Source organism: Rhinichthys klamathensis, unplaced genomic scaffold, assembly GCF_029890125.1.
Source record: "Rhinichthys klamathensis goyatoka isolate OS25496 unplaced genomic scaffold, OSU_Roscu_1.1 h1tg000212l_1, whole genome shotgun sequence".
Taxonomy (NCBI): domain Eukaryota; kingdom Metazoa; phylum Chordata; class Actinopteri; order Cypriniformes; family Leuciscidae; genus Rhinichthys; species Rhinichthys klamathensis.
Window position 1 is genome coordinate 914,577 of NW_026606737.1, and position 13,516 is coordinate 928,092.

At 36.2% G+C, this 13,516-nt stretch overlaps 1 protein-coding gene across 10 annotated transcripts in view; it reads right to left on the minus strand.

The window, feature by feature from the left end:
- tns1b (tensin 1b) overlaps positions 1 to 13,516 on the minus strand; it is a 307,710-nt gene that overhangs the window by 55,084 nt on the left and 239,110 nt on the right. For all 10 annotated transcript variants that reach the window (XM_056264008.1, XM_056264007.1, XM_056264004.1 and 7 more), the window contains 5 exons: positions 12,186 to 12,246; positions 11,751 to 11,826; positions 7,743 to 7,872; positions 7,493 to 7,558; positions 7,263 to 7,379 (listed from right to left, as the gene is read on the minus strand). In XM_056264008.1, the coding sequence (XP_056119983.1) occupies positions 7,263 to 7,379; positions 7,493 to 7,558; positions 7,743 to 7,872; positions 11,751 to 11,826; positions 12,186 to 12,246 (450 nt within the window). The remainder of the gene's footprint in view (positions 1 to 7,262; positions 7,380 to 7,492; positions 7,559 to 7,742; positions 7,873 to 11,750; positions 11,827 to 12,185; positions 12,247 to 13,516) is intronic.

Here is a 13,516-nt window from a genome sequence, read left to right on the forward strand (position 1 = left end):
TGAAGGATCATGTGACACTGAAGACTGGAGTAATGATGCTGAAAATTCAGCTTTACATCACAGGAATAAATTGGGGTTTAACATAATTCAAATAGTAAATGTTTATTTTAAATTGCAATACAATTTTACAAAAATACTGTTTTACTGTATTATTTGAGTAAATAAACGCAGCCTTGGTGAACTTTCAAACTTCTTACCGACCCCAAACTCTTAAATGGTAGTGTATATATTATAATTTGTATATTAAATTCATATGCATTTTAAACTAAAACCTTGAAAATTATGGGCTCAAGATTTTTTTTTTTTTTTTTGCATATTCATTTAATATTATACAAGACTAATACGTTTTAACCATTTCAATCACCGTTTTGCATTCAGCAGTTGGCATGATAAATTCAAATTTTAAATATAAATTTTCATTATCATAAACTCAATAATAATTCCATGTGAGCAAGGGAAATTTTTTTTTTTTTTTTTATATCATTGCTCACTTGGGGAAAAATACAGATGGGGGGAAAAATAAATCACAACTTTCCATTTCATTCAAAAATACATCACATTATCAAAACTAAATATCATTTGTATGGACAGAACATATTAAATCAAAGAATGCAAATGATATTCTAATGGTTCATGACAGCCTGATTTGTAAACTTGGCTCTGAAAGTAAGACACAGAAAGCTATTTCGATGGATTCCAGCCCAGCATTGCGGCCAGCTAGTGTGTGTTTTCTGAGGTGTACAAATATCAGTGGACCAACAAAGATTGGCCTTGTTTTTCTCTAAGCTTGCCAGCAGCTCCTGTTATACAGAGAAGTGCTATCTGTGGTCAAGGCATGAAGACGATAAGACATCAATTACTGAGCCATTAACATCCAACAAGAGATAAAGCATTATTATCTTAAAATGCTGCCCTCTCATTTGTGGGCAGGTCTACTCTAATTATGGCGCTCGGTCTAATAGATAGCGACTTACTTCTCTAGTACTGGAGGGAACAAACACTGTATGGCTGTCATTCTTCTATATAAGATGCATTAATGTTGTTCACCAAAAAAATGAACAGTCTGAAACCATTACTTGTGTCGTTTTCCAATGGAAAACACAAAAGTACATTAACATCCACCTCCAAAAAGCACTATAAAAGGATCCTAAAAGTAATCCAAATCTTCTGAAGTCAAGTAATAGCTTTGTGTGAGAAACAGGGTGAAATGTCTCATTTGCACTTGTGTGCATTGAGGCAGGACGACTCAAGACATGGCATGCAGACTTTGACTTCAGCAATCCCATAAATCATGTGTGCGAATAACAACTAATATTTTTAGTCTGATGTTGTATGACCTCAGAAGACTTGGAATATAGTGCAGAAGTCACACAAGTGTAACTTTTGAAGCATAAGGCAAGACACTACAGTCAAAACCATTTTTCATGCACTGGTTAATATTAAGATGTTGGGCTGTTTTTCTTTCTGACTGTATAGGAAAGAAAACATCCAAAATGCACATTTAAGTGTTTATTTTATTACACTATGTGTTTGCGTCTGTAGATTTCAAATACAATACATATGTTTAAATGCCATTGTCTCCTGCACTGAGCCAGACATCTCCATTTCAGTAGCACTTTCAGTACATACCAAAACGTTCTTCTATATTCTGAAGGTTTTTACAGAGGGGTTTGTTCAAATATCATTCGCCAGATTTGTATAACATTTTATTCCTAAAACCATGGTGAACATGTTGTTGTTTTTTTCTTCTTCTGACTGTTGACAGCATTTTCTGATTTATGGAGAATAAAAAGAGATATCCAAAAAATGTCAAGAAAATGAAACGGTGGCCCAGTAGTGCACAACACAACGAAACTTAAACAGCAAACATTAGCTAACAACACAACAGAAACAAGCCACAACACAACAAAAATGGTCCACACAAACGGGGCCTATATATATATATATATATATATATGTACTTGATATAAGGCTCCATTAATTGCTATATTTATCTGCTACTTACACGTGAAGTTCCTCTTTAATAACACGCAACTTCATCTTTTTTTCTTTTCTTTTTTAATTAAGCTCTAGACTTGATTAAGCTGAGGTATTTAATGCAGGGTCTAGTGATCTAACAAAATTAGATGTTTTAACAGTTTTTAATGTACCAATATATTTTTATGAACCCTTGAAGTTTCAATGGGGCAATACATTATCATTCAGCTCATTTTGCCGTGGCGTTTCTATAGAGGTGTGTTTAAGGCAATGAACTAACAAAACCCTAATATTGAACAGTTTTTACAGTTACAGTTATGAACCCTTGAATTTACCGTATGGGCTAATACATTTAGAGCCATCTTTTGCGCAATTAGCCCATTATATGGTGCCGTTTCTGAGCCGCCAGAGGGTGTGTTAAAGTTAGCATGCAGGCTTTAAACAATTAGTCTGGTCATTTTAACAATACTAATGTTTTTTTTTTTTTTTTATATTATTACCGTTCAATTCAATTCACACCGCTGTTTCTCAGCCATGTAAAGGATGCTTTAAAGCTAAAATTTGGGCTTCGTACAAGAGTAATGTTCTAACAAAATCCATATTTTAAACAACCTTAAAGGGTTAGTTCACCCAAAAATGAAAATTAAGTCATTAATTACTCACCCCCATGCTGTACCAACCCCGTAAGACCTTCGTTCATCTTCGGAACACAAATGAAGATATTTTTGATTAAATCTGAGAGCTGGATCACTGCTACATAGGCTGCCTAAGGGAATGAAACTTGACGGCCCAGAAAGTCATTAAAGAAAATGTTTAAATATTCCATGTGACTAGAAAAGGAATAGTCGAATAAAGTCGTTATTTTTGTTTGTTTTTCCGCACAAAAGTATTCTCGTCGCTTGATAAACTTATAGTGGAGCCACTGTAGGCACATGGAATATTTAAACATTTTCTTTAATGACTTTCTGGGCCGTCAAGTTTCACTCCCTTAGGCAGCCTATGTAGCAGTGATCCAGGTCTCAGATTTAATCAAAAATATCTTCATTTGTGTTCCGAAGATGAACGAAGGTCTTACGGGGTTGGTACAGCATGGGGGTGAGTAATTAATGACTTAATTTTCATTTTTGGGTGAACTAACCCTTTAACTGTACCAGGCTTTTTATATGACACTTTACATTTGCATAGCTATATAGATTACTTGAGTAAATCCAAAATCAATACATGCAGTTGAAGGGTTTATTAAAAATAATAATTTTTAAGTCCAAAATTTGGAAATTTCAGGAAATTTGGGGGAAATACTGGAATGCACATCCAAACTGTATTCATCTTCTTCAATATCTAGTTTTTAAAATACTTTACAATTTAGTGTTAGAAACATTAATAGCTGCCTAATCCAGCAAAAAGTCAGCGAAGGAATGACAGGGTTAACCATGATGCAAGTTCTCTGTTCTTGGTCTATTAGTACCAGTCATTCTCTCCTCTGACAATGTCAGCCAGTCCTTCAGTGTTGGCATGAGCTCCAGCACAAAGGCATAATGTCTGGCTGCTTATCATGTCTCTAGAGTCGGTCCTCTGGCCGCAGTCGCTCAATGGAGATGTTTGACTGTGTGATAGGCATCTAAATTCATTTGCAAATGTGCCCTTTCCATTCAGCAGTCCTACTGACTGAAGACAGGCTCTCAAGCATGCAGACGTGGGCGGTGTGTTTAAAACTTTATATTAGGATATTATAACTTTCTTGGGGTTTTTTCCCAAAAGAAGCTTCCAAAAAACGTATTACAGTTTATACAAAAAAAATAAATAAATGAAGCAGCACAATGTTTTCAACATTGATAATAATAAGAAATGTTTCTTGAGCAGCAAATCTATGGGGTTAGATTTCAGTCACAATTCTGTGCACGCAAAATCACATTTTAAGCGTGCAAAAGGGCATTTCTGAACTGAGTTTTGCGGAGAAATGTTTGTCTCGCAGATAAGAAAATATTTAGAGCAAACGAAAATCAATTTTGCATTTAAAATAAGTATTTGGATGTGCGCAGACGTTCTCTTTCGCAAGTGCAAAGTTTCACTTTCTTGCTCCTCTCATACCAGCCCTGAGCGCTCTCTAAGCGCAGACGGCTCGCTTGCTCAACACAACCCAGCGTTACAATATGCCGTAATTCCAGCCAATCAGAGATGAGACTGCTAAATTCTGATTGGCTGGCTTGACAACCAATCACAAGACTCCCTGCATCACCGACAGCAGAAGAGGAAAAATACATGGTGGAAGAGATGGTTTTTTTTAATGGCTTGAATACTTTAATTTAAGTTCAAATGTCTACTACTCGAAGACCACATGTAACATTTCTCCGCAAAACTCAGTTCACGCGCGTGCAAAATGCCCTATTGCACGCGCAGAATTGTGACCGAAATCTAACCCCATACAAATCAGCATATTAGAATGATTTCTGAATGATCAGAAGACTGAAGACTGGAGGAATGATGCTGAAAATTCAGCTTTGCCACAAAGGAATAAATTAAATTTGAAAATATATTCAAATACAAAACAGTTATTTTGAAAATATTTCAAAGTATTACTGTTTTACTGTATTTTGGAGGAAATAAATCTTTCTTCCTCCTCCTTCCAAGAGTCTTCTTTTAAAAACATAAAAAAATCGAACCAACCCCAAGCTTATGAATGGTATATATAGTATATGTAGCATGTGGCATCTCATAAAGGGGCATAAAACACTGCCAGGTGATGCCAGGGGCAGTTAGAGGGGCTTTGGGGTCTGGCCTCTTGACCAGAGATTTGTATTAGTTTACACCCCTCTTAAAGGTGGCAGCCTATTTCTGCTTGCCCTATTTAAAGAAAGGACTGGTCAAGAGGCTGGCAGACTTTATAGCCTTTATAGCCTGTCATCTCAAATGGCTTCAGCTTAGAACAGAGTAGAATTTAAATGTGTGCTAAACTGACTGGAGCTCCTAAAATATGACCCCAGGGATATTAAAAATAACACAACGATACAGTCTCGACAGTTTTAAAAGTATTTTTTGGATCGCAATAATCTAAACACACTCTTGTCGAATAGATAAACATACCGCATGGGTGTTTTGGAAGATAAAATTATTTATAGTCGTAGCTGTTTTGGACATTGTGATTGGGCAGGAATGGTCTGACTGTCTCCTCGCTGCATGAATTGCACAATTCTCAGCCAACGCCTGGAATATTTCACAAAAGGCCACTGGAAGTCGACGAGGGAAATGGAGGCTTGGGACGCAGGGTAGTGCGGTGTGACTGTGGTCAAATTCCCACAGGCAAACTGGGCTCTGTGTGTTCTCTATTCAATACTGGGATTGTACAAGCCTCCAGACCACCCTCAGTACTTTCTGATGCATCACACACACACGCACACTCAGATGAACTTATTCTCCTACTTTCTAACCATTCATGCAATGACATGGCAAAATATATAAATATGTAAATATAAATATATATAATTAGCTCAAAGCATTACATTTTTGAACGACCGTAACTGTTCCAGGTTCAACAACGGCATATTGACAGCATTAGGGGATCCAAACTTTTCTGAGGAGACTCGATCACTTTATATGGTTTACCGCTGTTGGTTACTATAAACCATATAAAGTGATTGAGCCCCTTGAGAAAATGTTGGGCTAAACCTCTCAATATGGATTAGTTTTACGATCTCTTTATGATCTTTTTGATGTGTCGTCAAAGTGTCAGTAGCGTAGCTGTCAAAAGAGGGTCAGAAAGCTCTCAGATTTTATCAAAAAGATCTTAATTTGTGTTCTGAAGATGAACGAAAGTCTTACAAGGTTTGGAACGACACGAGTAATTCATGACAGAATGTTTATTTTTTGGGTGAACTAACACTTTAAGTCTAGCTATGTGAGACTAGTTGCCATTTCACCCAAGCATGGTTGGAGAAGACTTTATTATTTGTCACTACAACATTTTATAACAAATAAAGTAAAAAATAAAGCAGTCTATGATGAGAAAAAAAGTGTAACAGGATGTTAAACTAAAACATATACTTCCAAACATCGACAGAATTCCATACATATCCTCCTTGAATTCCTCGCTTTGACTTTCCCTCTCCAGAGAGCTGACCCACCAAATGAGGATGTCTCAAAATCGGACAACAAATCACATGTTTGAGGAGCAGAAGCACACCACAAGTCAAAATAAGGAGGCTCGTAGCTTAGGCCACAAGGGTGTGTGGACAATTCCAGTGACACAGCAGTGTGCTTGTGTGAACTCTACTCGACCTCGTGATGTGTTTAAGAGGAGCACTACAAACTCATCTGATTAAATCAGTCTCTGTCACACGCACAGATTATCACAGTCGTGTACACAAACAGCTCTGTCACAAAACGTTAATACATCCAGAATGCTGATGAATTGATGTCGGACTGACAGATGACCCGGACACAGACTCTATGTGAACTCTGAGTGACCAGACTAAGGAAGCATCCTAAGTGTCATGAAACCTTGTACTCTAGACTGATCTGGCAACATCTGTGCACAGCGCACAGGAGACTCGACTCACAACTAATTTCAATAGAGTTTAGTGTAAGAATATTGCTAAGCAAGCAATACTATAGAGTGCAACAACCTTTAAAAACAGATCTACTATGAGCTACGAGGTTGGTAATCGATGGTATTTGCTTCGTGATGAAGCCAGCATTATTTCAGCTTATTTTTAAAATAATTGTTTAACAGTGGAAAAAACTACATTACCCATGATGCTGCACAGACAATTCCACCAATCAGAGACTCAAAACAACACGTGCCAAAAGAGGCGTTTAGCTCCGCCCACTCCCATGAAGCGCTGCGAGTGACAACGTTTGTAGCTGGTTGTACGAGGCTTTAACAAAGACTTTATTTGAATCCCTTTGGAAATGGAAAATATACTTCTAGAACCCATTGCACTGAAAAATGGGGCGGGCACTGTTGCCATCTATATTCATAAAAAAAACGAGGAATGGCTTCTTTGTGAAGTTAATGTCAATTGACAGCAATTAACCCTAAAATTGCTGCAATAAATAATTAAATAAATTAAAAATACAATACATACATATATAAATAATTATTAAGTTATTAATTATAAATGATGGATGGATGGATGGAAAATATTAGATAGATGTGAAATGTGAAACTGGTATATTTGAATTTGTCTGAAGCAAAAATAGAACTGTTTTACTACCATTCTGGCTTCACTGTGGGGAAAATCGAATCATTTCCATTCATTCGTTGAAAATGAGACTACAGTTTCACTCACCTTCCATGGAATCTTCACATCGCTGGTTGAAGTTCTCGTAAGAATCCCAGCGAATCAGAGGATCTTGGGTATTGTAGTCCACAGAAACACTAGGCCCATTCTCAAGGTGGTCCATTCCTATGACAGAACATCTACAGTCAGAAGCTTCTGGGCTCACTATATGCCCTATTTATAGTATTTATGTGATTCTTTATTAGCTGAAAATGAACGACAATAAATAGAAATCTTACCTTGGATTTTTTCTGGACCGAAAGAAAATACAAATTCCACTTTTCCATATTCAGGAAATCTGTCATCTAAAAAAAAAAAATGGAATGAGCAAAGCAGTGTCATCAATACAGCCGATTTAATAATAATAACAATATATATATAAAAATAAAATAAAAACATGAACCAACCAAATCTAGTCTCAGTCTCAGATGGCACAGCATAGTCAAAAGTCTGACTATTCAAGACCAAATCAAAGCAAATCCAGCATACCTTTAAATGTTTCATCAAGCTCATCTTTGCCAAAGACGATGCCCAGGTCATGAACAGCACAGGTGTGAAACTGCACTCTGAATATGACATCCCGGGACGGGCTGCGGAAGCGTTTGTGATAGCACTTGAGCTGTGGAGGACATGACAAAACACACAGAACAGGTCAAACACACCGAGACTGAAACCAATACAAGAAATCAGCGTCAGGGGAGTCATCTTAATTATCACTAAACATTATTTTGACTTCTCCAAGTAAGAAAGAAAGTAAGCAAATAAATAAATAAGTCAGTTATCAAGCTAAATAAGTTTTTACTAAAATTATATTTATAAATAATAGTTCAAATCTAATAAATAAGTCAGTTATCAAACTAAATAAATGATAAATAATAGTTCAAATCTAATAAATAAATACAATTATAAATTATAGTTAAAATGTAATGAATAAATAAATATTGTTTCATTTTATTGCAGGGTATTGTGTTTGTAGTGACTTTCATAGAAACGTATCAACGCTTTGCAGGATTTACAGGCATAAATGTGAGACTGGCAATATTGTCATGTTGTCTGAAGCATAAACAAAATTGTTTTTTACCACTTTTCTAAGAGGACGACTTTGGGGTTTTGCATTTCCAGTGTAATTCCTGTGAGTGGAGTTTGCTTCACTTAAACTTTTTCGCAACCACGATTTATGCTTCTTTGTTCAGAAATTATTTTCTGTGGTAATCGACATGGCACAAGTTGTATTGAACTTGTATTGAACCCAGAACATTCCTTTAAGAGCATGGCAAATCACTCAAATGCAATCTTGCGTCAACACACGCACACTCTGCACAGAAAGTTCTATTCATGGGCTTGGAACGGATTGTTTGAGAGGTTTTGGATGCTGGTCGCCTCGCCTTCCCATGGTGCAGCAGAGCCAGAGATGTCAGTATAGCGAAAGTATGTAAAACAACAGAGCCCTCTCCAAAACCCAGACAAGGACATAAAAATTTCCTCACTGGCCACTGAGGAAACTGTATCCCTCTTTCTGTTGCCCAAAATAACTATAATTAGCCTACTTAACTTAGGGCAGATGGACGTAAAATGTACAGCTTTTCAGTTCGGAGAGTGAAACAAAACAAACACGACCAAATTGAGGAAGATGGGGGCTGGCAAAGCATTCTGCGGTTTTCCCGAACTGCAGCAGAGACTCAGTCGCACACATGGGGGGTCCCGCCTCGGAAAAAGCGCATCTCAGTCATTCACAATCAGCAAAACGAAGCTTTTAAAAACAAAGAATTTATCTGAGAATACTAAAACGAATGCAACATTTTTACAGTTTAATTTCTTCCTTCAATTTCACTCAAATTATGCTGATAATAGAATTTGTAATCAAAATCAAAGTATTCTCACTTATGATCTCAGTTGCATTTGACACTCAAGGGAAGTATTTTTTTTAATGCTAACACCTACATTGATCTATAATCTGCTTTAGCCAAAGCTCAACGCTGCAGTTGTGGCTGGTGTTCGGCCGAGAGTCCTCTATAGATCAGCTCTGATTGATTTCGGAGAGAGTGCTCCTCTATGAGCACAGCATTATGATAAAGCACTCAGCTCGTTTTGGCTTTCTCTTCCAAAAAAGCTTTCTGGGGTTAAATGCACAAAAAAAAAAATCTATGCAGAGAAAAGTGTCTCTCGTCAGGAATAAATGTCTGATGGATGAGCCTCTAGACATCCTGCTTTATTATTGGCGTGTGTGGCTCTGAGAAATGCCCATAAATGGAGGAAAAACCTGTGCCAGATTTAACCCCACAAGTCAAAAGCAAAAAAAAAAAAAAAAAAAAAACAGTATGAAATTACATTTTACATAGAGACAATTATATTTCCATAAGATTTGTTGGCAGTGTGACATTAATCACACAACAATTATGAATATTTTCCTAATTGTTTTACTTTAGAGTTGTTTTTTGATTCCCATTATTCTCAGTGATGACGAATCCCATTACTGTTACATAGTTATTGGGAATTAGAAATGAACATGAACTATATTAGTGAAAATGTAAGATTGTATTATATTATTATTATTTTTTATATTTTAACAATGTCCACAGTAATAAAAAAATATTTGTTTTATCATTATTATTCTTACTACTATTATTTTTATTTGGTTTGATCTTGTTTTGTTAATGGTTTGTGTGCAACATGCTGATTATTACGGTGGCCGAGACAGCTCAACGCGCTGCAACTGAAGCAAACACATGCAAATAGAGAACAACGCGTGCAAATAGAAAAAAACGCGTGCAAATAGAAAAAAACGCATGCAAATAGAAAAAAACACATGCAAATAAAAAAAACCCGCGTGCAAATAGAAAAAAACACCTGCAAATAAAAAAAACCCATCTTCATCAGTTTCACAACACACGTGTGCTCCAAATAAGGAAACGCGCTGCAAAAGTTCACAACACAACCAAATACAGAAAACGCGCTGCAAATAACACAGACCACAATGGAAATGTTTCCAGGGGAACCAAATAAGTGACGAACCCGGCTGAGACGTGCTTATTGCTCGTGAGCTTCCCTATGCCATACTCCCTTCGAAGGGCAGATTGCAGAGCCCTTTTGGAGTGAGCAAGGCTCTAGTGTGCTGTTAGGCAGCCGTGTGGAACGCACTTGATGAAGGGAGCAACTAAAGACAACGTAATTTCCTCATTATTTTCACCTGGGATGTTCCCATGACAACGCAGCACGGCGTCCATCAGCTGGTCTTACGACAGAAATATGATGCTTTTAACATAACGGATGCAAATACATTTTTATTTTTATTTTACAAAAAAAGCTTTTAAAATATGCGTTATATATCTGTGTCTCAACTTTAAAATTTTGGACCCTACATTACCTAACATTTCTTACGAAACTTTTCTTTATGAAAATGTAATAACATGAAACAATTTGTACAGTGTAACTGATCTATAGATAAATATCTTTCCTTCATGTTTTTCTTCTTTATCTTTTTTATTGATTTATTTTAGTTTCCAGCTCATTGTTCTTTTCTCATTTGTATTCTGATGACATTGAACATATTGTTAATACATTTTGTACATTGTATACAAGTTGTATGTCATAAAAAAATGTAATCTCTGTATGTTTTGCACAAACAAACAAATAAATAAACAAATAAATAAAGTATAATTTTAAGCTGTAAGCACCAGCACGCATAGATTTATGGATATCTATGCCAGCACGTCCCAGCCGGGTTCGTCACTCATTTGGTTCCCCTGGAAACATTTCCGTTGTGCTCTGTGTTATTTGCAGCGCGTTTATGTATTTGGTGGTGTTGTGAGTATTTGGAGCACACGTGTGTTGTGAAACTGATGAAGATGTTTTCTTAATTTGCGGGTGTTTTTTTTATTTGCATGCGTTTTTTTTCTATTTGCATGCGTTTTTTTCTATTTGCATGCGTTTTATTTTATTTGCATGTGTTTTTTTCTATTTGCACGCGTTGTTTTCTATTTGCACGCGTTGTTTTCTATTTGCATGTGTTTTCTTCTATTTGCATGCATTTTCATCAGTTGCAGCGCGTTGAGCTCTCTCGGCCACCGTAGATTATTATTATTTAAAAAATTATAAAGGAAGTACACCAAAAAATTACCATTGTGTAAAAAAATTAAATAAAATAATAAATAAATAAATAAATAAATAAATAAATAAATAAATAAATAAATAAATAAATAAATAAATAAATAAATAAATAAATAAAAATAAATAAATAATAAGAATAAAAATAAATAAATAAATAATAAGAATAAAAAAAAAAGAATAAAAAAATTAAATTAAATTAAATTAAATTAAAATTAAATTAAATTTGAATATAGAATTTAATATATCTTAACAGTCATGGAAATAATGTCAGAACTTTATGGTTCGAAAATAAGCTTCATTTTCTTTATATAAAAATTAGGATTCTTTTGAATTAGGCTTGACGTATGACCAAGACATGTTTCTGACAGGTTTTGTGAGATTCATTCTTACCAGAATGTCTCCTTTCAGGAGCAGGCCGGGTTCGATGGTGATGCAGATGCTGGTCTGACTGTCTCCTTGGACGTTACTGAAAATACCAGTCGGACACACACCCGTTAACCACAAACAACCTCACATTAAAAACACAAACGTGAGCCTAAACATACGAGTGATTAATGCTTGACATATTTCTATTTGTATTGAACTGAAAGGTCCATCTCTAGTGATAACAACAAAGCTGTAGTCTGAGCATGGAGGAAGCTACAGGGGCCGAGTTCAGTGATGTATGGGAAAAGCACATGCGGGCTCCTCAGAGTGTGTGTGTGATTCAGAAGCCCCCAACCCCCAGACACAGAGGGCCGCCCGTGATTGGACGTCCTGAAGGCTGGGCTACATGCCAGGGAAGCATGAGCAATACCGTGTAGGAAAACATGGGGTGTTTCTTACTAGATCCCAGATGTGTAGACGGGCTGCATAGCCTGGTAGATCTTGAGGAAAGGGCGGCAACCTGAGAAACCATGAGAGAGAACAAAAACAAAATGTTAGCAAAGCTCTAAAAGTGGAATATCTAAAGGTCTTCGTCGTGGAGCAGAAATGCTCTCTCTAACTCTCTAAGGCCCTGTTTATACTAATTATATTAACATGCGTCCCAGATGAAACCATCACAAGCAGAGGCAAGACTTTCTATGATGTTTATTAGGGATGTCCCGATCAGGTTTTTTTGCCCTTGAGTCCGAGTCCGAGTCATTTGATTTTGAGTATCTACCGATACCGAGTCCCGATCCGATACTTATAATACATAAAAAAAGAATAAAGAAGAGAGAAAAAACAGATCCAGGATGTTCCTTATTTTTTTATTTAATTCACATTATTTTAACATTCAACAACTCTGTTAACAAACAGAGCACTTCTGTGAGGTAGCTTGTACAAACAAGTAATAAATAACATAAAATCTTCACTTTTGGACTTTAGTGCAACAGTAAATATAGAAAAAGTCTAATATAAAAACAAATAGCACCTCAACTTAAAATACCCGGCAGGCATGTAAACAAAAAATAAAAATGTTTTAAAAGTGTATAAAAAAATAATGAGAATACATTAGGGGTGTAACAGTTCACAAAATTTGCGGTTCGGTTCGATACGATACAGCAAAAAGAAAGAAATGCCGGAGAAATTTCCTATTTATTAAAAGAAAAACTATTTTTAAATAAGTTTGAGTTTTCCTACATCTTGAAACTTTCAGGTTTATAAATGGGGGTAATCTTTGAAGGATGAACAAATAATGTTTTGGTAATCACATTAAAAATAACATTTAAATATATATTTATATAATATTTGAGTTTTGAAGTGCAAACATTAAATCCATGTTCATTCACGGCACAATGTTTCTCCTGGTTCCCACGTCAGCGCTGTTTGATCTAATAGAGATCTACGGTTAATAACGGAGAAATTTGAATGCTTCTCACTAGATCTCGCAGCAATGTTATTACTTCAGTGGCGAATTCAAATGTTTTCTTCACTGGATCTCTTAGCAGCACAGTGTCGCTTGATCTCGCGCTGCACAGATGTTGCTGGTCCGAACTGATAAACGGTCCGTTAAGCACAATATAATGAGTAGCGCAGTTTCGTTCTGCTTTCATTACGTTTGCCATTTGATGTTGCGCAATGTTGTGGTGGTCGCGCCAGCGCGGATTTTGTCTGCAGGGAAAATGGTCCTAGGAATCGTTCGGTTTGTATGCGTACCGAACCGGAAGCCTCGTACCGAAATGGTTCAATAA